Source organism: Aphis gossypii, chromosome 2 (genome assembly GCF_020184175.1).
Source record: "Aphis gossypii isolate Hap1 chromosome 2, ASM2018417v2, whole genome shotgun sequence".
Taxonomy (NCBI): domain Eukaryota; kingdom Metazoa; phylum Arthropoda; class Insecta; order Hemiptera; family Aphididae; genus Aphis; species Aphis gossypii.
This window is the reverse complement of record NC_065531.1, coordinates 8,664,830-8,691,528: the sequence shown is the minus strand read 5'-3', so window position 1 is coordinate 8,691,528 and position 26,699 is coordinate 8,664,830. Positions and strand designations below refer to the sequence as shown.

The window sequence follows — 26,699 nt, the reverse complement described above, 5'->3', positions numbered from 1 at the left end:
AAATAATTATTACACATACGCACGTAGTTACTATAATTATGTAGTGGTGAATGTTGATAAAAGGTCATCATAATCCTTTATATTTTTTTAACTTTCCATTTTTCCAGGTTCCTCCATTTCCAATTTGTTTTTTTTTTCACGCAACTCTTTCCGAAAAATCATGACACGCTATACATTGTGCAATTCATGAAAACAAAAGTGCAATTAAACAGATTTATTATTAAATAATTTCTTGGAACTAAAAAATATTCATCGTGTTTTTGATAATAAATATCATCATTAAAGAAAAAAAAACATATTACTTATATCATAGCCATAATTGCATCATATACTGGAAAACTATAAATGAATATCAGTATAAACTAATGAAAATAAATATTTTATTAACATAACAAATATACATTTAGTATTTTTTTTATTATTATTATTTGAAGTATCTTGCTGTTTCAATTCTATACGGTATTTCAGTATTTTGGTATAATTCAGTTCAAGCAGTAATTTAAAAACTGGTAACCCTATTTTATAGGAGTTATTTTGTTTGACAAAATTATAATAGCACAGTTATTATTATTATTTTTTCTAAATAATAAGTAGGTATAAATAATATATTTTCTTAAATAATTTCCCACTAAATTTTAGGGAGTTTAATATTATGTTATATATGTATATATTATTATTATTACTTGTATACATTTAAAATACAGGATCAGGTATCTTATGCTCATTAGAATCAAATCAATCATACAGTACTTATATAATATTATTAACTACATTTTATACTTTAATAATTAAATACTATTATTATTAATTAAAGATTATTACGTTCTATCTAATTATTTTGCTGAGTTTGTCTGTGAAACTGTTGTACTCGTATTGTTGTTTTTTATTTCAGAAATCCTACACCGATTTAACATTTATTATTATAATTTATTGTTTTGACTTTAAAAAAAATAAGCTTTTCGTACATCGTAATATTACAACTCGTTGTCGTTATAAATACGATAATGTGATAAAATAAAAAAGGAACATCAGCGAGAATTTGAAAGTACGCCGAATTTTTCGTGTAGACTACGCGTAATATACTACACCAGCGACTAAGGATTGGATTTAACGAGCTAGAATTTTTAAAACGGAGTTAATTTAAACTTTTTTTTAATTTTAACGAGCTATTTTTTAATTATTTGCTTCTAAAAAATAAACGAGTTTTGTTTAAAAAGTTTATTTAATATTTAATCAAGTTAATTCATTTTTTGTTGCTTTAACTTTATTATCCTCCTTGCCGTAACGATAAAAAATCTAAAATTATGCAATTAAACTGTTTCCTTTGTCAACATATGGTTCAAAGTTGAGTGAATATTCTAATATTTTAATGCATCGTATTGTACTTTAACGATATAATTGTTAATTATGCTCATGTATTTAAATTAATGTACCTACTTGTTTAAGATAGTGTAGTTTCACATAGTCATAATGCAACATAAAAATAATAATAATTTAACAATTTTTATTAACGATGAAAAATCTGCACGCGATTTAGTGTTATTGTCTATGGCGATACTCAAGTAAATAATATAATATCATAACATGACTTTTATTGTAATTCTGTTCAGTGTACTAGTGTGCTCGATAAGCTATTATAAAAACGATCAGTAATATGTATCATCACAATTTTTTTCCCATACAAATTAAAACAATTCATGTATAGTGTCGTTTTCCTATCAATCATTATGTTCAGTAATAGAGTTTTGTGACATTAACTGCAAGGTACTGATATACTGTATATATATATAAATATATATAAAATAGCATAACAAAACATTTTAATATTGTTAAATGCGAAAATTATAATGTCATAAAACATGTAATTGATAAACAAAATAACACATGTCTGTTATACGTAAAAATATTTAAAATGTTACTTTTTTATTTATTGAAAGTGTAATGCTTACTTTGGGACTTAATGTACTTAAAAGCATTACATTGATAATAGTTTATGGGGTTTTGTAATTGCCATTATATAAGTGGAATTCGATTATAATTTTTGATGTCGTTATATTTTAAAATATCTTAATGTTCTTAATTAAAAAAGTATGTAACAATATTATAAGATCTTAGAAAAATACTGTTTTTCTCACGTTCATCACAATAATTTATATAAGAAAACATTTAAAAAAAATAATTCCATGTAGTGGCTGTGCCGTTTACGAAACATATCATATAAAATATAAATAAACAATTTTTCATGTAGTAAAAGTATTTATCAATTTTAATAATCAAACATGAAAATTATTGTTTTTAAGTGTTTTGGGTTACTTCAGATGAGGGGTGAAAGAGTTAAAACTACTCAGATTTCTTGATTCACAGACTTCCCCATACGTTTACGTCTATCTAAAATCGAATATATTGAAATTATTATAAATATGAATAGTTACAATGGACATATAAATACTTCTGGGCTTGTTGTTTATAATACCTATAATGTGAAATATTTCTTTGCATATTGTTCAATATACGAGTATGTTTTTTGTTTACCGACTACTGTTACATTAATTAATTTCGCTTACGAGTTTTATCTAGTTTTCATTAAATTATTTTTTTCTACTTACAGCAAAACATCGGAGTCAATTCCTTTTTCAACCGATGTGGTATGGAAAGTAAAGTTATAAAATACTATTATGTATGTTGGTACCGTACACTATAATATTATATTATTATATATTTAAGTCCGACTGCAGATACCGCTGTAACGAACCGTAACGTTAGTGTCCGTATGTCTGAAAACATTATGCGACAAGTCCTTTAACGCCACTGTGAATGAGAGCTTCTGTGCCTGCGTGCATGAATGTTGTGTGTGTTGTGACGATGATTGTCTTACCTATATTTTCCGTACATCGTATAAAGTACGTTGTAATGAATAGAGTAAAATAAGAGTTTATAAACTAGTCACGTGGAATAAAAAAACCCGATACTACATGCGTGTACAACTAACAAGAATTACGTGGTAAAATGATATGCATATGATACAATAAAACAATATTCAGAAAACTATAATGAAATATGACGTGAAATAAAAGAGTGTTTTATAATTGTATAATTATAATATAATATTTAAATAGTTATTGAAAATTACTTCTAATTAATCCAGTGGAAAAATTGTGTTGCAGCAAATAGAGAGCTTAACTGGTAAAGGTATCGTATATCATCAATAGACATTTTTAAATCTTCCAAAATAAATAATGAAAGCACTGAAAATAGTATATTTATAAAATAAAAATATTATTTTTTCTTAAATTATTGTATTAAGTATACTTGCACTTTTCTCCTTTCGTATGTTGATATATTGTTAACGTTATAGCATTATCTGAATTATAAAAATAACACGAAGATAATATTTAATTTAATTATAATTAAAAGATTATCATCACATCATTTTTTTTTTTAGATTATATTTTTTTATCAGCTATTATTACTTAGTTTTATTCAACGATAAAATGAGTTTTTAAATTTTTTAAATTTTTTAAATACAATAAATTAGGTAATCGTTTAGATTTGAATATATAATATTTTGTCTCCTAAGTATTTTACCTAGTTACTCCATTGTTTGAAGCATTTTAGTTTCGATAACTTATTTATAGTTTGACTTAGATACCACACGTAAATAATTATTTATTTATTTTTAGTATTATTATAGATATATGTTGTTTTACACCGATTCCTGCTGGATTTCTAAAAGGGAACTGATAACACAAATTGTAAAAATGTATTAAACATTGTGTTTTTACCGCACGGATGATTCATAATATTTCTATACTATAATGTTATAGGGTCGACGTTCAAACATTTATATTATGTCTATGTCTGAGCATAATAATATTATGAAGCGATGACCCAGCGAATACTATTATACCTTAACATTATTATTATACATATTTATATCATTTTTCAACAAAAATGCAATTATTTTTCAATAGGATTCCTAAGGGAAGTAGGTAGTATTATAGTTTCTTGGATTGCATTAATTTTCAGTTTTTGATTTGTAACCTTTACGTGATTATTTTACTCCAATATTTCCTGCATTCTTTGTAATCTCTATTCCCAACCTGTAGGAAGTACTGTACATTTAACAAAATACCAATATATTATAATTATGCTCGAATATTTTTGCAGTGTTTTATATAAGTCTTGATGTTTTCTTAGTTTACAATTATTAGATATAATAATTATTATATCTAAGTACTAACACATTATTTTTAACACAATACACATCTATACTATAATATTATGATAGTTCCTAAAATAATCTTTACCAAAGATTATCATATAATTATGATAATCATAAACAGTCATTTTAAAATTTCTTATATAATATTCTTGTAAATTTCCAATAACTTACTATTAAGATTCACTTTATTCGTATATCTACTATAGATGAGATGATATTTCTCTCTAGATTGTAGTTATAATTATTTATTCATTACAATATATTATCTTTCTTTGTGAACATACTCATGGATTAAATATTTAAAACAATTAATATCAGAAGCGATAATTGTTCTACCGAATTATATTTACCATTTAATAAAACAGTCTTAACACAGTCATTAGTATTCTTAACTTTTTATATTATGCTTGTGTCTTATAACTCACACAAATATTTTTTGATTCACTTTTTATAGTAACTTTGATATTTAAAATGATAATCGTATATTATAGACTTCCAATAACTGGTTGTTTTTTTAACAAAATATTTCTAAGCAACTTGATTTTTTCTGTTATAAAGTTGAAAGTTTAACTCAAATAGTTCGTTATATAATTTTAATAAACAAAAAAATTATTTATTATATTATGATATTTATCTAAGTCCCTCGTAATTCATTTAACGTTTAAGAATAAATGTGGTATTTAATGTTATAATTTTTTAAAGTATAATTTTGGGTATTTTATATAGTGAAAAGTTATAATATGAAAAAAAATTGAAGTATATTTAAACATATATTATATATATATATATATATAAACTGAAATTAATATATCTTTTACAAATCACGATTAAAATAATTATAATTATTTTATAATTTTAATTTAACAATAAAAAAGTTCATCATGATTAATATGATGATAATATAAAATATAAGATAAATTATTAGCTATTAATTATTAGCCCTAAGATTACATTGAATAATATATTTTTTAATATTAAAAACTAATAATTTTAAATCTTCATTTTATGTAATACAAATTATCCAAAACCATACTAAAATGTGATACTTACCATTTTTTTGAAAAAAATCAGATTTCTCAAAAAACCAATTCCTATAAATAAGAATATACTTTTATTTATTACCTGCAATATACCATCATGACATTATTTTGCATTCCTGAATATTCCCATAGTGCCAAATGGAAATTAAAAACGTTGCTATAATATGATCCGTTTGTATCAAGCATATCCATCTTATATTTCTCATTAGATTTTATTGTGGCCTTAAATTTAAAAACCATTGGTTAATGCAAGTACTCATTCTATGAGAAAAAAAAATATATTTTAAGCTCCTATACAAAACTCAAGTATAGTATAATATATTATTATACATACTATTCATTACTTCAGTATTTTAATATTAATTATTGTAATTATTTTTTTCTAAATAAAATGTATTATACTAAAATGATCATATTATCTTGCTTTTGCTTGTGCATTTATATGCATTTATAAAATGTGGTATGTAACCACTTCTACTCGAGTAATTAATGTGACCTAAGTCTCCTAAAATATTGTAAATCACTGTTTTATAAGTATTAAACTTATTAATTAGTAAATTTAAGTTATTATTACTTTTATTTATCTATTTATTTTTTTTGTATTGCCTTTAAAAATAAACAAAAAATACCTAGGCCATAACTAAAATATGTTTATATTTACCAAATAATTATTTATTGTTTGAATAACAGAATTATATATACTTGAAGTCAATATTTTTTTAACAAATTAAAGATCAAATAAGATTTACATCCGATCTTGTTTTAGTAATATGATAAATCAAATTTTGTATCTCAACTACTATATATTATTATGCAAACGAATTCCAATATATTTATTGAATTTGTTTCAATATAACACGTAAAGCAATCATCCGATATAAGGTTTAAATAAGAAGGGTCTATATTTAAGTATAGTTTCAAAAAATATAATATAAATACAAACTTTTTTACCATAGAAAAAAAATATTTCGTAGTCATATATTGATGTTCAACACTGTTTACGTGCTTTGCATAACTAAAATCATCAGAAAATGTAATTTTTTGATTTTTTTGCTTTTATTGCTATTTCTGGGTAGAATTCGAATCACAATATTACTTTGTTAGCATCGTATCGTTAGGGTATGGACTACTAAACTCAGAATCAATAGCATTGCCAAAAAAATTCATTAAACCATTTTATGTGTATTTATATTTTATATAGTAAATTCTGATTTCATTGATTGAAACTTGAAACCTAGTCGTTCTTTCCTCATACATTTTTATGTAGTTGCAATAAATTGGAAATGATGAAATTCAATACCAATTAGAACCTAGCTTAAATTTCAATACACAAGTCGTCATTATTTCCTCAGCATGTCATAAACGAAAGTATAATACTTATTTTTTACTAACAATGTGTATGTTATGCACCTATAGGTAACTAATTTATTTTTGTGTCCAATACATTTTTCTTATTTTAGCTACATTTTTACCATAATCACCTTTCATCCCAGTTTTTTTTTAAATTATTTTACCTATTTTTTTATTGATGATATATTTTTCTAATTCAATTTTTATGGTGGACCTTTGACCATCATTATTATTTCTCTTTTATATCTTCAATCTTGTATATTTTGATTGTATTTTTGACCACAATATTTTAAAAATTGCTTTTCACTAAAATACTATAATACGCCTTTGATCACGTTATCTCAACTACTATAATATCGATTTAACTGCTATGATCTTAAAATATCTCTTTTGATGTTTTCATTCATATACTAGACTAATATGAACTATTTTAGTTCAATTTAAAATTTTTGTTTTGATAAACAAATGTTCATAATGGTGAGTGTATGTATGTCTTATTTTAATAAATTAAATAAATTAAATTAGTCTATTATGTATCAAATATTATAATATTACCAAAAAAAATTAAGAAGTTTAATTTTGATGAAAAATAGAACATTTAAATAAAAAATTCTGTCTAAAATTAAAAAAAATATATATCTACAAGTGTAGTTTACACCTAGATTCATTCAGACCTAAATTTTATTTTAAAAACCTCGTCATATTATGTTATTTTGTTTATCATAGCTAAATTTCACAATCTGTTACATTTAATTGTTACGATAAGTATAAATGATGTGCTTAATAGGTGGATATTTAGTATTGCGCGATTGATCCATTCATAATTGTAACCAATACATGAGGCTTTTTATTTAAATAGAAAACATGAGCACTATTTTTCGAATTAGACAATCTTTATGTGGGGCGAAAAGAATAGAAAGAATGGGAAAGAGATGATTGCAGTAGTTATAGAAATTGAATAGAAGAAGTTTGTAAAAGGTTTTAGCTACGTTTTGTGTATTCGTAATGGAGATGTCTTTGTGGAGAGTGTGATTTGAGAGATAAAACAGCATTTTAGTAATTTTACAAAATTGAGACATTTGATAGATTTCAGTACAAAAAATATTTCTTGTTACTAGACTCTTTTATAAGCTTAAGATATTAGGTATACGTGTTTAGAAACGAATTTGTAATTGTTCTAATTTTTTTAAGATTTAAGTTTTGTTTTTATTATTATTATTACTATTATTAATTCTAATATTAACCAATATTATTTTATGAATAAAAATAAAGGACACTTGACAATCATTGACACATTTTAATTGTATTCACATACAAAGCAAACATCACTTAATTTATGCAAATACATAATATATGCATGGTTATAATTTAATTAATAATTCCTTCATTTTAATATTTAACAATAGTTTTTTTTTAGAATCAATCCATTTATAGGATTAAAATGCATAATATAAGCGAATGTAATTATAGTTTATAAAATCCATTATATTTGTTTACTTTTTATTGTCAAAGAGCATTGTATTGTGACATTTCAGAAAAAATTAAAAATTAACAATACATAATATTATTATAATGATTTTATAATAAAACAGACATTGTTTTATTATTTTTGCAAACGCATACAAATACTCATGGTTGAACAATATTTTTTAGAAAACCGTAAAAAAAATTAAATAACTTTTCGTTTTAGCTTTAACATTATCAATTGATATATTGCTTTATTATGATAAACTATCAATAAATGAGTATAAGTTAGCTTAATGTAAATTATCAAGGTAAACAAGTAAAACTTCTTAAACTATTTTATGATACAAAAAAATACCGATTACTTCAGTCATTAATCTTATTATTTATTTTTAAAATATCTAAACATGATTATCCGATTAAATTTAAATGTTAAATAACATAAACAAAATAAAACATATTGTACACATAAATTAGTGTAATATGATATTTTGGTTATTTCAATAATTATTAAGTATTATTGATACTTATAAAATTCTTTACCTGATATTTTTGTTTACTTAGTGGTTTTTCTTATGATTGTTTTTAACAATATAACAATAACTGTTAATACAATGAAACATCCATTTAACGAATTCCTCTATAATACTATTTTTTTTTTTTTTGTTTCCCATGAGACTTCTTTAAATAGAAATTTCACTGTAATAATAAATATATATGTATGTATATATAATTTGTTTATGTAGAAAATAACAAAATAAAAATATTACAAATAATTTATCCTCGATCTGTGGACTAAAATGTGTTTTTCTCAACAAAAATACAATTTAAAATATACGACATTATAAGTTGGATTGATAGCATGATGCATACAATTCAGTTTCATGCAGCCGTTTATCATACTGTTGTTCCATTACGTCATCTAGATTCCAACTCAAACTCACTCCACTGGGAATATAGTCTCATATCGGATAAGTTAGACTTGTTTCGTGCATATGTACCTATATAGAAAAAAGTATAAATAGCAATGTGTTATAAATAACAAAGCGCACAATCTGCCCACTGCCCACTTGTGATGAGCATTGTCAATAATTAATTTTTAATATCTGATTATCCATTGATCTTTTTTTTGTTTTATGATTTATTATAGTAGTTTCCTCGAATTTTAAGCCAATAGTAATATTCACACTCCATATGAAATTTTATTGTGTTTTTTTAGGTATTCAAATAATTTATTTATTTGAGTATTCTAGTGACTAATTGAGTAAAATATTTTTTAACAAAATCAAATATAATATAATTACATCCATTATTATATTTGATCATAATATTTAAAAAAAAAAAAAAAAATTAAAAAAAACAGTACATAATTAATAATAACTATAATATTTTTAAACTATTATATTATAATAATAATTATTTTGATGCATAGATTTTTTTTAAAAATTTATAAAATTGCATTTAATCAATCATAACATAATATCACGATATAAATATGTATAAATACTGTATAAAAAAAAGCATTTATGTTGTAATAAATACGAACACAAGTGCAAATGTTCACTATAATAGCACACCGAAAAATGACAAATACATTTTATTCTTATTATATTAATATGCAGCTCCATTAATATATTTGTCATTTTTAATGAAAAAAAGAGCGTGCCGTTCGTTTTCAACCTCCCCTGTTCAAAGGATGTGAATTTAAAAAACTGTAGTGCGTTGTATAATACTTGGATTACAGAAATAATATAAATAATATTTACATTTTAATAGGTACTAAATAAAATAGATAGTGAGAAATTCATCAAGTATGGTTATCCTTAGTGTATTCATTAATTATGCATTTATTCGTATTTTTATTTTTACGTTTTTAAGTACACTTAGAACCATATATTCTTAAATACTTGTATTCTTTTAAAACATTTAAAAAATATCATATAGGGGTACACATTTTTTTTAGACAGTAACCTCCCTCTTTTATTATAATTATTATTAAAATGATGGTTTTTATTTTACTTAGTTAAATTTATACTAGTATATTTAGTTAGTTATTAACGGTATTTTATGCTTTGATACAACCTTTAAATGCCATTAAAATAATGATAATGAATAAATAAATAAAATGAACTTGTTGGTAAATTATCCTGATGTATATTTAAAAATATGGTATTTATAGTGTTAATTTGCAAAAATCTAAAAATAAACAAACGGCTATTTAAAAACTCATTACTAAGTGCACTTAAACAAAATTTTCTTGTTTGCAGGTATCTGACAATTTCGTATTTATCTTGGTGAATCAATTTAGAAAGACTTTATTACGACATTTGTGTACGTGAAAACCATATAATAGTAACATATCATTTACTAAGAAATAATTTGAGATAAAAAAAAAGTACAGTTTTACATCGAAACTAAATACCATTTGAAATATGAGTATTTCGTAAATGTACTTGTATACTAATGCAGTAGGTATTGTATTATTTTATATAGGCGCTGCACGTACTGCGTTATATTAACAGACGCATTTATTTGACTTCGTTATTATTATTAAAAACACTTTCCGAATTTTAGAATTTATTAACACGACATACGATACGAATACTACAAATTTATCGTCACGCATGTATTATTATGATATAATATTCCATACATATTTATCTACAACTTGTATTATTTTCCACTTTTCATTTTTTTTAGTTTCTCCAAAGACAATATGCTCAACGTCTTATTTTGTCTTCTAATTGAAGTGAAATATTTAATTTTGAAGTGTTTTTGTTATAGTTCTTTTTTTTTTGTTATGTAGTTTTATAATTTTGGTGGGTAGGTACTCGGGGCTCTTATCGCAAAAACGATTTTTCGCGAGCGGGCTGAGTGGGAGACTATTATACGCTCGGGGCACCTCCATTAAATATCCTCGCCGTAAATTCGATAAATAATGGTCTATTTTTTATCTTTTTATCAAAGACCATCGTGCTCATGGGTCATTCTTAAAAGTGTAAAAGAACTTCGTTCTAATTGTTATCACAGCAAGAATGATTTTTAATTTACATCACTTCACCATTTTTTTTTTTTTAATGTTTTATATCGTTGTTTTTATAATTATTGTCTATTTTATAATTATTTTATTATTATCTATAATCTTTACTGTTTGAATGATTAAATCGTAATCAGTGACAAATCTCCAGATTTATAAACCTTATCCTTTAAAAAAAAAATTGAATGAGTTTACAGTGATATGATATTAATATTTGTATTATTCTCCATCACTACTATATTTATATATTATACGAGTATAAGTGTACGTATGAGACTAGCCACGAGAAATTCTATTGTTATTGAGAGGGCCTCACGTTTTCGAGAGGCCAGAAATATATGCGAGTACTCTTCTTTTGTAAGAAAATGTCTATTTCAGAAATATTTTTGTGTCGGGAGTCATCTGAAAACAAACATTTTTACCAATATTGTTTCGAACACACGATACTGTATGTTGTATATTATTATTATGTTTTCAAACTTCAGTGGGTAAAATACGTGACCTAGACAAAATGTCACATCAAGATGCTATTTACATCGGGGTGTGGGAATAGATAGGCGCGTCCAAAAACCATTTGAAATTAAAATTTACGACCACTGCCACTGCCGCCCCAAAGCCCAGAGCAGAAATTGACATCGAATGGGAGGGACACACAAAATGCGTGTTATTCGCCTACAAAGCAATTTCTGTTATAGTACTATATACGGCTTGTCGGTACAGAGCCGAACGTAACCGGAACTACTGTTTTATTACTATTATATATATATATATATAATATATTATCATATGGGTGTGTATAATGTATAATATATCGAATTCAGACAGTAAAATTAATAAACATACTGTTATAAGCTTTTATGTTACTATTATTTTTTTTTCATATAAATTCAATACAGTGATGCAGTTATGTATATCATTTTGTTTTAAAATACTAATTATTCAACTTAATTAAAAAAAAATACAATATTTTCATTTTTAATATCGTTAAAATTTGAATTTTATATATTTTAATGTTTGTTTAATTTTTATGCAAAACATCATTAACGTAAATATTATACATTTAATTGAGTAAAATTTTAAATCATATTATTTTTATTCTCAAAAACTACTCAATTAATTAAAAATATTTGACATTTTTTATTTCAATTACATACTAAAAATCAATGTTTTTTTTTAATTTGAATATTAACAATTGAATTCAAATTTTTCTTTAAATCAGACTTTTACTAATTCACAAGTTGTTTATTAGTATTCATGACTATGACTATGGAAAACAATAATAACTGTTACAATTTTAATCAACTTTAATACTTAAAATCGTGACCATTCTAAATAAAATGTATTTATTTTTAAAATTACACTATAAACTTAACTTTTTTATTGTTTAATCTTTAGTTTAATACAATTCTAGTATGCATTTTTATTTCATTAACGAAAAACAAATGACAAATCTATAAATTAATTAAACTTTAACTCTGTGAATAATTGTTCAATGTAAGTATGTAATTTGGCAATTTTCATCTTAGTTGTGAAAAAAAAACCATAACTGTTATATTTTCATACCAAGAACCATTTTTTTTTGTTTTAATATTATTATTTTCATCGTACTAATATTATACATTGCACTTTGATGTGCATATAGTATAACCTAAAATATCTTCTATAGTCCAAGAGTTATGCCCGTTCAAGTTGGCTGAAATAAAAAAATGAAAAAAATATGTATTAAATATAATATGTATATAAGTAATATTATAAAAAAAACCTGGGATTATGTTACAAATCAAAAGCTATAAACGTCCTTAGTAGTCTGCTCAAACATTTCCCATCCCGCGGGATGTCTGAGAAATGTGGTTAAAAAGGAAAGGGTCTGTGTATTCTACTGCTCTGCAGATTGTAGTAAAATTTCGTGAGTAAACATTTTTACAATTCAATAGACCTAAAAAAGAAATCTTCAAAATATCATGTTCAAATAATGCGGAGAAAAATGTTATCCAAAAGATGCAAGTATAGAATCAAAAGCAAAATATAAAAAGCGTATCTAGATAAAATTTATATAAAATATTAAAGAAAACAGCTGGAATGTAAAAAAAAAAAATTATACTCATTCATTTCCATTAAAAGTAGTTGACTAAAATTTTTAACTTTAATTTTATTGCTAACTTAATCACAGTTAGTATATCAGAATATTCAGTATCTTGCTATATATTATTATTATAATTATTATAATTTGTATTATACGTATCATATCATTTTCATTATATTTAAATTATTTATTTAAAACAATTCACAATTTGCATGATGCATATTAGTAATAATAACCATTGTATTTTAAATTAATCTTACCGAATCACTAGCAGAAAAAAAAAACTTAATTACTAATATCTATTTAGTATGATATTATGTATACGCATTTATCACATAAAATAACGTAATATTATGTAAATATCCTTAATACATAGGATAATTAGCCGTATCTGTACAGATTCAATGATTTATCATTGAGATAAAATTTAGCACACTTATTAGTAATACTTGATGCCTACTATACAACATAATATTATGTTCTTCAGTTACTATATTACCATAAATTAATTATCTAACCGTTTTAAATAATTCATACATTTATACGAAAAATTTAAATAAACATACATAATATATATATATATATATATAAAGATAATTACGATTTATGTCATTAATACTAAAAATCTGGCCCTTCATAATTTTACGTAATTAAAAAAAAAAAAATTACACTTTTAAATAAACAATATTCGTTAATTATTCAGAGTGCTCGTTTTTTTTACAAAATTAACCATTATAAATGATATCATTTTGTGCTCGTTTTCATTGTTATTATTGTTATTGAGATTGAACAGATAGTATATTATTATCATACTATCTAGGTAATAAAATGCTCCGATAATGATTATCGGTTCGTTATTACCGATCTACTCTCGTTTCTTTTTCCCGTTTTGATATCCTCTTATAATTACAGTTCGCCGGCACGTTAGAGTAGAATTGCATTATAAATACAAAATAAGCAGCGTTTTCACATTTCACAACTTTCCGGTTGCATACTTTATGAGGTACTTATATAAACAATCCAGATTATTTGTTTTTATTTCCAAGTCATTGGAGTTTACTAAAAAACTTATATCATATATAGTATATAGGTACAGGTAATCATTGTTGTTTAATAAACATCTAAAAAAGTTACAGAAATTATTTTTTTTTCTTTTTTTCCCTGACCGACTCTTACGAACAACGTACGTACATTGCGCAATAATGTTGGTCGCACTATAATAATGATAGAAATCTACAGTGAAAACATTAACTGTGTGTGAATGTGAGCAATCAGACAGGTGACTAAATAACAATACATTTTTCGTTTTTAAGGAAAACTCGTCCAATCCGATCGTACGCGCTTCGTGCACCATTTTAGTATCATTAATTTTATCACTGGTACAGCTGAGAGTCCTTGGCCGATGGCGTGTCAGTTATTTATGTCTTCTCACGTTTTCTGCACGTAATCAGGTTTGCCGCTCTACAATGGTAAGAAAAAAAGAAAATAAAGGCGTAAAATGTCAAACAATAACCTTCGAACTGAAGGAGTTTTTCCTTTTCGGAAATTTTCCTTTTTCTCCGCCTCTGCTCTGTTACCCTTATAAATCAAAATTATGTACTTGACTTACACTGTACGTACATACACATGCATAAGTATATTAAATGACACGACCACAGAGTTTCGTGATGCTATACTATGCAAACGGAATTTTTATTATCCCAGGAACACGTGAACAAAAATCTTCGGACATTGCGATCCTCCTTTCCATCATAACCGTTCCACACTGCTCGTGCCGTAATATAAAAAAATGTATACATGACAAAATACATATATTTCCCTATCTCACTCTCTTTTGTACAAGCCTCGTACCACAGTAATAATATTTCCCCTTTGCTAGCAGGGATTTATATTTTTATTTTTTTTTTACGAGGGTAAGTCCACTGTAGTTGTTGAATACTGATGGCGTTTTTAAGGCGCATCAGTGTTGACGGGTTACAAGGGGCGACGTGGCCGAGCTTTGAATATTGACACAAGTACCTACTATAATACCTGTGCGCGTGACGTGAATTTTACGGTCAAACGCTAATGTAACTACTGAGATTTTTTCTTGGCCTCTCTCCATATAAATATATATATAAGCCTTATCCACAACTATCCTATATTCCCAAATGCCTGCACTTGTACCAACCTAATCACACCTGTTATTCCAGACGTAACACTTTTGGGTGCAGTATAAAAAATTTATTTGAAAATTTATACCGTGTTTGGGCATAGAACTGTAACTGATAGTCAAATGTTTTACGTAATATAATAAATGCTTAATCATCTGATCTATAAATCATGACTTGGTTATTCAAAATGACTCCCTTAAATGATTAATAGCACGGAATTTTTCCATTCAAACATAATTAACAATTGTATAAACAACATCGACATTATCAAAATTTAATTAATTGATATAAATTCAAGCAGAATAAATTTAAAAATTAACAGTATTGGAAGAAAAATAACATAAGAACTAAAAATAGGAACCGAAGAAAAATTAAAACTTGTACAACAATTCTTAGAAACTTATTTAAAAAAAAAAAAATAAATAATTTCATATATGAAAATTAGAACTATTTTTTGATGTAATAAAAATAAAGACTATTAGCAAACTTCCTTATGTTGTCTTCTGGTTAACATTAATAGACTTGGAATTAGTATATTATGCAAACAAATGGAAAGAAATATAAGTGACCAAACGTGTAATTAAAAAGTTAAATATTATGTCCAAAAGTTATATAAATTTAAGCCTAAACTTGTTAAAAAAAATTCCTTAATCCTATTTCCGATACCTATAGTCATATTACGTAAAAAACTATATTAGTTTGTAGTATAATTAAGCGGCTCCACCTCGCAGTAACTTAACACGTAAGCTTAGATTTTAAATATTGCAGTATAAACTGTGATTAAGATCCATTGACTATAATTTTCTATACAACATTTATGCCGGAATTTATCATGTATAAAAAGTTGGATTAACAGAATAAATATTTGACCAACTATAGACTATGGATCAAAAATCATTTTAACGCATTTTATTTAAATTTATAAACTTATATCATAATATGTATAATTAAAATTACTTGTGTTATATTTTTTATGAGATATTTCAAAAAACACTGCATAAAACGATGCAAAATTAGTATATAAAGTATCCTAGCTATATTAATCATACAATTGTGCCAGTAGTATTTTTAGTTTTTTATTATCAAGCGCATCTATGATAAGAGCTTTAATTTAATTATTCGTATATTTTAATTTATTTACTTATACGATTATCAGTTAACCATGTCATTTAGGTTGTGATTATTTCAGTAAGATGCTTTATATAATTTATATTTTAAAGTATAAATATAGTATAAATACTTTTTTTTTTTTTTTTTAAATTATACAAAACTATAAAACTGTAAAATACTAATTGACTAAAAATGTTTCATATATTTTGCTTAAAATGAGTTTCATACACAACAATATATAATATAAAATGTGTATGTATATTTAGAGACTCAAAATTATCTCGACATTATTTTGCTAAATTTATGTTTATGGTTTAAAGTGTATAATTTTGAATGTAATAAAATAATAAATATAACTTTAAAATATTGTTTTGTATGGAAAAAAAAGTTATTTTAAAACATTAGTGGTAATGGATACTTTGAAGTTTTGATGGTTTAATCGTTAATTATGATCAGATACTATCACTTGAAACATAATTAAAGTTCTATTCTAATATTCAAAAAATAAAAATAAATAAATAAAAACTCAGTGATAGAAATTCAACAGTATTAAATGATAACTATAATCTTTGTCCTTCAAAAAAAAAAAAATATTTTTTATGAAATATGTCCGTATGCCACATAAATGTATTAAATTATACTCAAGTAAGCGAAAAAATATATACTGATACTAAAGTGTAAAGCTATTAAAAATATAAGATTTCAAGTATTTATTTTTACATTAACGTCAAACGAATTTTGTAGCAAAAAATAGTAATTGAAAACGTATTAAATGTAAAAGATAACTAAACACGTGTTATTTCCTTGTCATTGTTGTTGTTATTATTGTTATTATTATTATTATTATTACAGTATACACAATTTTTTCTATGACTTTAGCTCAGGTCTCTTCCTTCCGACCTTTTTCACTATTAACAACGAGAAATATGGCTGTAAAAGGATTAAAGGACACGATTTATAGGGGCTACGCGGAGCAGCCGCCTGCGTTGTTAAAAATGAATTATGGGAATAAGGTTCGTAATGAATATATGAAAGAAGAGAGAAAAAAAACTGTTTTTATACTACCTGAAGCTGCCCTATATAAAAATATCCTCCTACGCGTACACTACAGCACGTATATAGTCCCGTCAAAAGCGTATATTATTATATTTTTTAACATACATGGGTGAATCATTCGTTCATTGTTTTACGTGTTTTTCGTTGGTTTTATTTCACACTTTTCTAAAACTTTTAAGGAGAAACCTGTTTCAATTGGGCCAGCAGAGTGCTACAGCAATGTATATTATTTCAGCTATAGTCAAAACGACCTTGAATAGCTCTCAATAAGTATAGATTTGTGTGACTAAAACTCTGTCAGAGACGCGTACCTACTTAGACTAGTATGTATACATATTATACATTATATATAGATACAACAGTTTCCACTTATATTTCAAGCGTAGCGATTCCGATAAATCTAAAATATACACAATCGACGAAAATCGGATTCAATGCGGGACAACACACAACGGTAATACTTCGTGATATACACATGTATATTATAGGTACTTATAAATATCTCCTTTTGTATATTATATTCACTAGCTCTTTTCAAAATTGGCTTATCCGAATTGTATTCCTTATTTTATTTTATTTTATTTTTTTCTACAGTATTATTTTTATCTGGTGACCAGTACATATAATATATGATAAATTATTAGGGTGATCGTTGTCGTAAATGGATTTGTGTTAATCAATCGTTATTTATCCTTGTTCGTCAAAACACGTTTGGATGGATCTCAGTATTTGTAGAATCTACACAAAATCAGTGTGTTCATTGCATCCGGAAGTAACAACGCGTATACAGCCTTAATATACTACATCCGGTCTACAATTCGCGTGAAAAGTTCTAAATACATCGTATAAGTATATAAATGTATAATACGTGGCGACCGACCCTGTAACGCTGAAATGCGTATATATATATGACTACACCAAAAACGGGCTAAGTGAAAAGTCTTGTAAGTGGTCGAAGTATATATTATATCATACATACGGAAACCATGTCCCCCACAATAACACCAGCGACGCTCTATGAGCTATATTGTTATAAACCACCCTTCTAGGCTTTTTTTGTACACTTTTTCCCTGATAAACATACTGTGTACAGAGTGATTCTTTTATCGTACGCTGAGTAATACTATTAGAAATTTCTAAAATATATTTCAATTTTTCAATTTTAATAATAAATAACAAAATCAACAACGAACAACCTAAAATATTATAATCTTATAAAAGTCTAAAAATAACACACTTTTACAAAGATATAACTTAGTTGATATAAACATAATTAACCTGTTTGTATGTTACATATTTTAACTTGTAAATAATAATATTAGAGATCTTATATTAAATACAATGAAAAAAACATAGGGCGAGTGTAGTTTGACGATGCTATTTTCCTCGAAATAATCACACAAAAAAATAAAATATTATGTACCATAACCTATAGAATATATGTGCACCGTAAATCCACTCGAAATCATTGATTGTTTTATATAATAAAAAAAAGTAATAGTTAAGTAGGTATATTAATTTATTAAAAATAACACAATTACTTACACGTCCTATACGCATATATTATAAAACAGAGGTTTATTATAATAGATTATATATATATATATATATATATATATATGTATTGAATGCTATCAAAGCAGTAATAATTAAATGCATAATATATTTTGAATATGAAATTTTGTCTTGTATATGTTTAAATTAAATTCAAGGTTTTTCCAATTTTTGAAGAATTTTAATAAAAAATGTTCAACCTAAATTTAATAATCTATAACATTAAAAAATAATGATTTCCTTCTAATAATCTTAGTTATTTAAAAAATAATAATCGAAGGGATTTGAAACTATTTTCTACTGATTTCACTATTATTTATGATACTCGCTGAAGTACAAGTATTTTCAGTATTCTGTGGTGTGCGATATTAACTTTAATTTTTAATAATACATTTTTTAGACATATAATATTAATTAGCGATATAGTTATAACATAAATATAACTGAATGACATATTATGATCTTTAAAAATATAGTTAAAAATACCAGAACTAAGGTGTAAGTAAAAAAAATAATTCATTATAACAGTCAAATAAATAAATTAAAATATATCCTTAGAAATAGAGATTGACACAACGCCTCTGATCAAAGTCGTTTTTCTTATTCAAAAAAATTCAAATTTAACACATCCATTACAGTGACCTAAATTCAATGAAAAAATACAGTCAAAATCTATTATAGTCTATAAAGAAATACGCGACTACCTTAGTGGATTTTTTTCTTTCTTTAACTCGTTAACATTAATACAGCTATGGTTTAGGTATGGCATAGTAAATTCACTATCAAGATTAACTTTACTAAAGAGATTCAAATGATGAAAAATCCTACAATATATATTATAGATATTTCTAATCATAAATGCGCCTTTTTTATAATAATCAAAATTTAAGATTTTCCGTAAATATAATTCCTTTTTCTGCCACAAAATTGCCCGATATCATAGTGACAATATTATAAAATCGATATTCCTGTATGCGTGGCATGTATTATATAGATCGTGACGATGCGGTGGCCTATTACCGTCCATTATTGCGACGGTGTAATTCCGTCGCATTGCGTACCCATTGCTGCGGATAGACAAAATAAATCCACCGATGAAAGGTTGGTCAACCGCAAGGTAGTGATTTAATTGTCGTAGTATTTTTTTTTTTTTTTAAGAGAGTTATATCGATAGTATGATATACAAAGGAAAATTCGAAGTATGAGTAAATGATTCAAATTGATAATCCTTGTCTTTTATCGATTTTTTGTTTGTATTGTTTAACTAATCAAATAGTGTATGATGTATATTCTAACTACTAAGTTAATTGTTTAAAATTGCCAATATTATAAATTATTTAACATTTAATTAACTATGAACTGTTTGATAATTTATTATTAACGATTATTCTCTTTCGACAGCAAAAACATGATTAAAAACGCTGTTCTTTGTTTGTAACATTTTTAAATATTCCAAAAAAAAAATCGATTCGTTCTTAATTTGTATATTTTTTTAACAATAAATACATACTATAGAAATATCGGATACTAAGTACGTGTATATGTTGTAATTAATAATACAAATAAACTATTATAGCGTGATAAAAAAGAAAAGACAATTTTTTAATTTTCAATACAAATAAATATAAGATTAAAAGTGTAACCTATTCAACATTCAGCACTCTATAGTTCATTGAGAGTAGTTAGATAAACATTAAACACATTAAAAATCGTTTCGAAAATTATTAAAAAGTATTTGGTCTTTTGCATCCTTATTTCATTTAAACAACCACCTTCAGGTAGACCAATGGTTTTTAATTAATTAACGACACTGCAAGGGAACCTCATCCCAAACATTTTGAACTATTTTTTATACGTTAAGGTTTTATCACAAGAATACTTGTATTATATTATTATCTTCGATTTGCAAAACACAATATCTATTATCTATGAAATTCTTAAATCCTTAAGCACAAATTAAAATTGTTAAAATTTTTACTTAGACTAATCGTATTCTATTGTCCATTATTATATAGTTATTAATTCCAAATGTGTATACTCCCTATAGTAAAAACATGCTAAAACGAATGTAACTATAAACTATTGTTTCTTGAATTTGTGTAAACCTTTGTAATGTAGTATTACATTTTTACTGCATTGAAAATTACTTATTAATATAGTTCTTGAAACGATCGTTTATTATAAAACAATTAAGACTGAAATAATATTTATTAGTTATTCAGAACTGCATCATTGATATTTTAATTATAAAATGAGTTATGGTCATTTTAAAGTTTAAATATTTTACATAATTATAATTCTATAAAATTGATTCCAATATTAACGAAAATTTGAAATATTTTACGGAGTTAGACAAAGTCAATAAATGCGGGTATGATTTCCGTTTAAAATTGTTATTTAAATTAGTTAATAGGAGAATTAATTACATATTTAATAATAATATAAATTGTAAAAATTGAATACCTAAGCTATAACTAAACACTTATTGATTGATTAAGAAAAGTTAAATTTGTTATAACTAAAAAATTTACTCCCTTGCCTTATAATATTTTAAACTACGAAATGACTGTTATTTGCTACCTATTTAAAAAGTAGTAGATTACCATTAACGTTGAACGGTTGTTAGCGCGTTAACATGCGTCATAATGAATATTGATATTATTCTCACATCATATTTGCTTTCCTACACACTGATGTACCTAAATTGCCTATACAATACGCCGGCTAACATTTATAAAAAATATTATTAATAAAAAAATACATGTTTTGCGTCTTTTTAGAACAATCAAACCACTAAAAATTATACTAAAATTTTCTAACTAAGCAATTTTTGTAAAAATATGGTAGTAAATTGTTAAAAAACTTGTTAAAACAAAATCAGTTACAGAAGACAAAATATGTAAGGAAGATGCGAAAAAAATGTATGCACCGACAAAATAAAAAAATAATATCCTTTCTTAAAATAAATAATTAAGTAAAACCACAGACGTATTAATTAAAATTTTTTTTTTCTTCTTTTATCAATATTTTCTCTAAAAGCGAAATCTTATTAATTTTTAACTGAAATTTACAATCTGCAGTTATTTTTATTTAATCCGTAGTTTATCAATCTAAAGAAGTAATTATTTTGGGTTATTTAAGAATTTAAAAGTTCTACGAATTGAAATATTTTTCCTCTTATACAATTTATTTTGAAAATCTTGTAGTTTACACGTAAAAGTAGTATCTATTATATAATATAAAGTACAAAATATATATTATGTGATACAACTTGTCACTCGAATTTAATTTGTGTATAATTCATATTTTGATTGAAAGGTATCGATTTTATGAAACAATATGCGTGATTAATATTATAATGTATTATATGTATAATATGCGTATATTGCACTCGATTTATGGACACTGTATCGGATATACACAGTGACAGCTTGTATTGTTATCATTATTATTATTATTATTGTATCATTGTGTGATAATGCGTGTCTATAATATAATAATATAATATTCATACTAAAGATAAAATCGTTCGGAACTCGACAGTTATTCTGTCTAGAATACCAATGCCGTTAAAATTATTAACGTGTAAGCGATATTGTATAAAATTCTAAATGTGTTGTACCTTTTATCATCAACATGGATATAAACATTTTATTTGCACGCTATCGTACACTATACCATGTCAGTTAAATATTGTTGTTGTTATTATTTTTTATTTAAATATTTCTCGATTCTGCAAAATACGAGTATATTAGTTGCAATTTTTGATTCTGTTAAATAATAGGATTCTTTGCCATATACCTCACAGTTGCGAGATAGTATATTTTCACAGATATTATTAATTTACAATCAATAATACATAAAAACATTTTCTCAGCAATAATTAATATGTTCGGTTCGAAATAGAGCAATTTTTCTCCCAGGCATATTTTTATGGTACAGAACACGTATATTCGTATTCTTATACTTTTAAATTCTGAATTGTACACACGATTCGCTCGGATTCAATTTATTTATAGTTAACATTGTTGTGGAAGTTCAATTATAAACATTTCTCAACACTTAAACACCGCATGAATGAATTTAGCAAATTTAATAATTGTAGTAATGATTTTTATTTATATAGTTTTTGTGACTGTTTCAGGGTGTACAACTATCCCACGTAATGATTCCAGGAAAGTGACATTGGATTAATGAAAAACACATAAGGAAAAAATTGTCTTCGATTGATTAATGGTAGAGAAAAACAATCGACCAGGAATGTGAACGATGAATGGGCATAAGAAACAAAATAAACGTTCATTACATATATTATTTTATATATATATATATATATATATACATTTATATATTATCCTATAATATTATATAAATAATACAACTTACTGTAGCCGACGTAAAAAAAAAAATATAATGATAATTTATGTTATAAGAAAAAAATAATAATCATTGTATACTGAAATAATATTTATTATGGACTTGTATAATAAGATATAGTGATTTTATTTGTATAAAATTGAAATTTGCTACCGAATAAATCGCATTATGACTTTAAGTTCACAGCATCCCTCGTACTCTACCACCACCCTCTTCCAACCAATACTTCTACCATCGACACCAGCACGAGAAGTTAAAAACAAATATGGCTGGGACAGGGAGATCTGCTGATAATGGAAATGTAACTCAATCTAAACAAGAAACGTGTTTACTTAAGTCTGACGCGCGCATGTGGTGTTCTGATATTATACAAAGCGTATTATAGCCTCTCGTAGCGGAGAAAACAGTGATATCCTCTCGATGGTGAAAAGAACACGACAAAATCATTTCTCCCCTTTTATTTTCCACTTCTATATGGCTATATGATATTAGACTCTTCGCCGTAGTATATAAAACAAGAAAATAATCTTTTCCTCTCTCTAACAGATTACTTTTCAAAATTAGTATCCTTACCGTCTTGTAAACATTTGATTTTGTGTCAGTTGGTTTATAATATAAATTAAAAAAAAAAATAATAAAACCCTGCATTGTGGTATTGGAAACTGTTATTTTTTTTTCTTTTTTAAATGTATTTTATTTTTTAAACCGTTATTATTTTTCAAACACAAGATTCATCGGTTTCTAGCACGCCTTGAACAAATACTCGTAACTGCGCCGAAACGTCAACATATTAAAATCTATTATTTACTGTACGACTTTTATTAACAAAAAAATCATTTCATCAGTTAATTTTTTATTAGCAATCATAAATTTCTAAGGAGAAATAAGCAATTATTGATTCAGCTGCATATTAAAAATATAATATACAAATGTTCAAAATAATAAAATATAGAAATGTTGGTATGATTTGGTGTATAACGACCAACCTGTTTTATTATTTTGAATAATATATATTTTTAAATTGAATTTATCTGCTAATATTAAATATCTATTATGTTTAAATTATTATTAAAAATATTTAATTTTTGAAAAGAAAAAATAAGATACAATACAATTTTATTAAAAAATCTAGTCCTAGTGACTGTTTTATAAACTTTGAGTCCTAGATGTTTTGATTCGAGACAAACCTTTTGAATAAACAAAGAGGCTTTTCAGCTGCAGAACCATGTTTTATAAGTAGGTGCCTTTTCAGCTTACTTAGTTCCACATTTTCATTAGATTAGTTTTCTAATATAAATAAGGTTTCTCCTAAAACCAAAGGATAGGTGACTTTTATGGTATTGTTAAAAACTATTCTTTGATTATTCATTAATTTTTTTTCCATACTTAACACAAAATTATGAGGATTGGAACTCGGACCAAGCAATTAACTAACATCAACTTTATGAACATTTATTTTCGGATCAAGCTATTGCTCACTTAATTTAGGTTCCTTAATCAAAGAACGATCCATCATACCTACGTGCTCAGTTCAAGTTACAATCTTAGAGCAATAAAAGAAAATGTTCCTTTAAATAAAACACTATATTTTTTTAGGTTGATTTCATGAAATATCTTCCTATAAACATTAGCCAAAGGATTCGACAAGCTTAATTTTATCAAAACCAGAATTTTTTCGGAGTTTATAATTCCTTTATTTTTGTTTTATCATAATATTCTAAAAAATAATATTTATATTTTTAATCATGCCATTATATGTATATAATATCATCATATAAAAACAGAATATTTTTCTAAGTATACATTTTTGAAAATTATTTTTTTTTTATTTTTGTTCAATTTTGACGGATTACGAAATTTACACACCAAACGCGTCTAGAAATATTAAACACGAATAACCATTTGACGATACAAAGATAGACTATAGACATTAGTCGAAAATACAACGTTGCTAAACGTTAATGTAATCTACACCGTGGTATGTATATGTATTATAATAGTAATATAGGTGAAGAAATCATCTTAGTTACATGTTTATAAATTGAACGCTACTATTCCTCGTACAATTCATTATAATAACACAACTACGGTATCATCGGATCAAATTTAACAGAATCCAATTATTATTATTATTATTATTATTATTATTATCATTATAGTTCGTGAATCGATTAGTGTGTTATACTGTTTATAGCCACATGGTTACGCGTGTGCGGAAACCGTTCGATAATTATTGTAACTATAATTCTCCGAGCCCCTGTTCATTACTCCAAAATGCCTAGTTTTACTAATTACTATACTACCGTGACCGCTACTACCTAACAACGTATTAACGTGTGGTGAACAGGTTTAACATTTGGTCAACATACTCTACATAATACACATTTCATATACCATGTAGTTCATATGAAATAAATTATGGTGAGGGAGATAACGTTTTAAAGAACGAACACATTTTTTTAAAAACCTCTATTTTGAAAAATATTTAAGGTTCATTTATTTATTATTTTAATTGAGATGTGGTAAAAAAATAACTCATAGCTAGGTAATTACTATAATTACTAAATTGCACTCAGTATACCATTTTTACAACCTAGTTGCGTCTCTAAAATTTAAACAAAAAATCAATTATTTGAATGCACTTCATCAATATAAAACTATATTAATTATTTCATTGAATAGTGCATATTCAAGTAATTAATGAATTCACTTAAATTAATATAAGCAAATTCTGATTATTTTTCTTTTACTAAACATTGTAGATTAGATATAGTAATTGTATTAATGTAATTTTATTTTGATTCCCAAAATGAATAGGTGAGTATAGTATATACTCATTATACTTGTTTGTAATGCATACCAACAATATAGTGTATATTTAGGTATATTCTTACTTAACGTATATTATTTTAACCTATTATACGTACAATGGCTGAAAAGTGACGACAATGCGTCAATCTTAATAAAAAACAAAAGTATTCACGTTGTCACAACATTTTTCAACATTTTTGTGGGTACAAAAACTACAAACGATTAATAAAAATACAACAAATAACATTTATTCGATATTATAACATACAAGTAGTACTATATATTAATGCGCAAAATACACATTAAAGTATATATTTTACATTTTTCCTATATTCCTATATATATACCACATATTATGTTTTTATTTAGTAGTTTAGTGATACAATTAATAAATATCAAAGTAATGATAAATAAAAAAAATTATCGATTTATTTTTAATATT

The 26,699-nt window shown here is 25.0% G+C and overlaps 1 protein-coding gene and 1 long non-coding RNA gene across 5 annotated transcripts in view; one reads left to right on the top strand and one right to left on the bottom strand.

Moving 5' to 3' along the window:
• Positions 1–23,624, top strand: part of LOC114124924 (protein O-mannosyl-transferase TMTC1-like) — an 89,990-nt gene extending 66,366 nt beyond the window's left edge. Inside the window, exon 15 of one of the 3 annotated variants that reach the window (XM_027988370.2) lies at positions 23,214–23,624. In XM_027988370.2, the coding sequence (XP_027844171.1) occupies positions 23,214–23,252 (39 nt within the window). In that variant the 3' untranslated portion in view covers positions 23,253–23,624. Of the gene's footprint in view, positions 1–107; positions 2,536–2,608; positions 2,849–23,213 lie in introns of those variants that run through there. The other 2 variants (XM_050199548.1, XM_050199550.1) reach the window with 2 other exon arrangements.
• On the bottom strand, positions 2,294–3,548 carry LOC126549657 (uncharacterized). 2 transcript variants are annotated; one of them, XR_007603769.1, is made up of 6 exons: positions 3,310–3,548; positions 3,131–3,245; positions 2,753–2,875; positions 2,607–2,695; positions 2,474–2,538; positions 2,302–2,388 (listed from the first exon to the last, which is right to left on the bottom strand). It is a non-coding gene; the product is annotated as an uncharacterized LOC126549657 (long non-coding RNA). The 2 variants fall into 2 exon arrangements; XR_007603768.1 differs by lacking the exon at positions 2,474–2,538 and having other exon boundaries at positions 2,294–2,388.
• Positions 23,625–26,699: the final 3,075 nt, after the last annotated feature.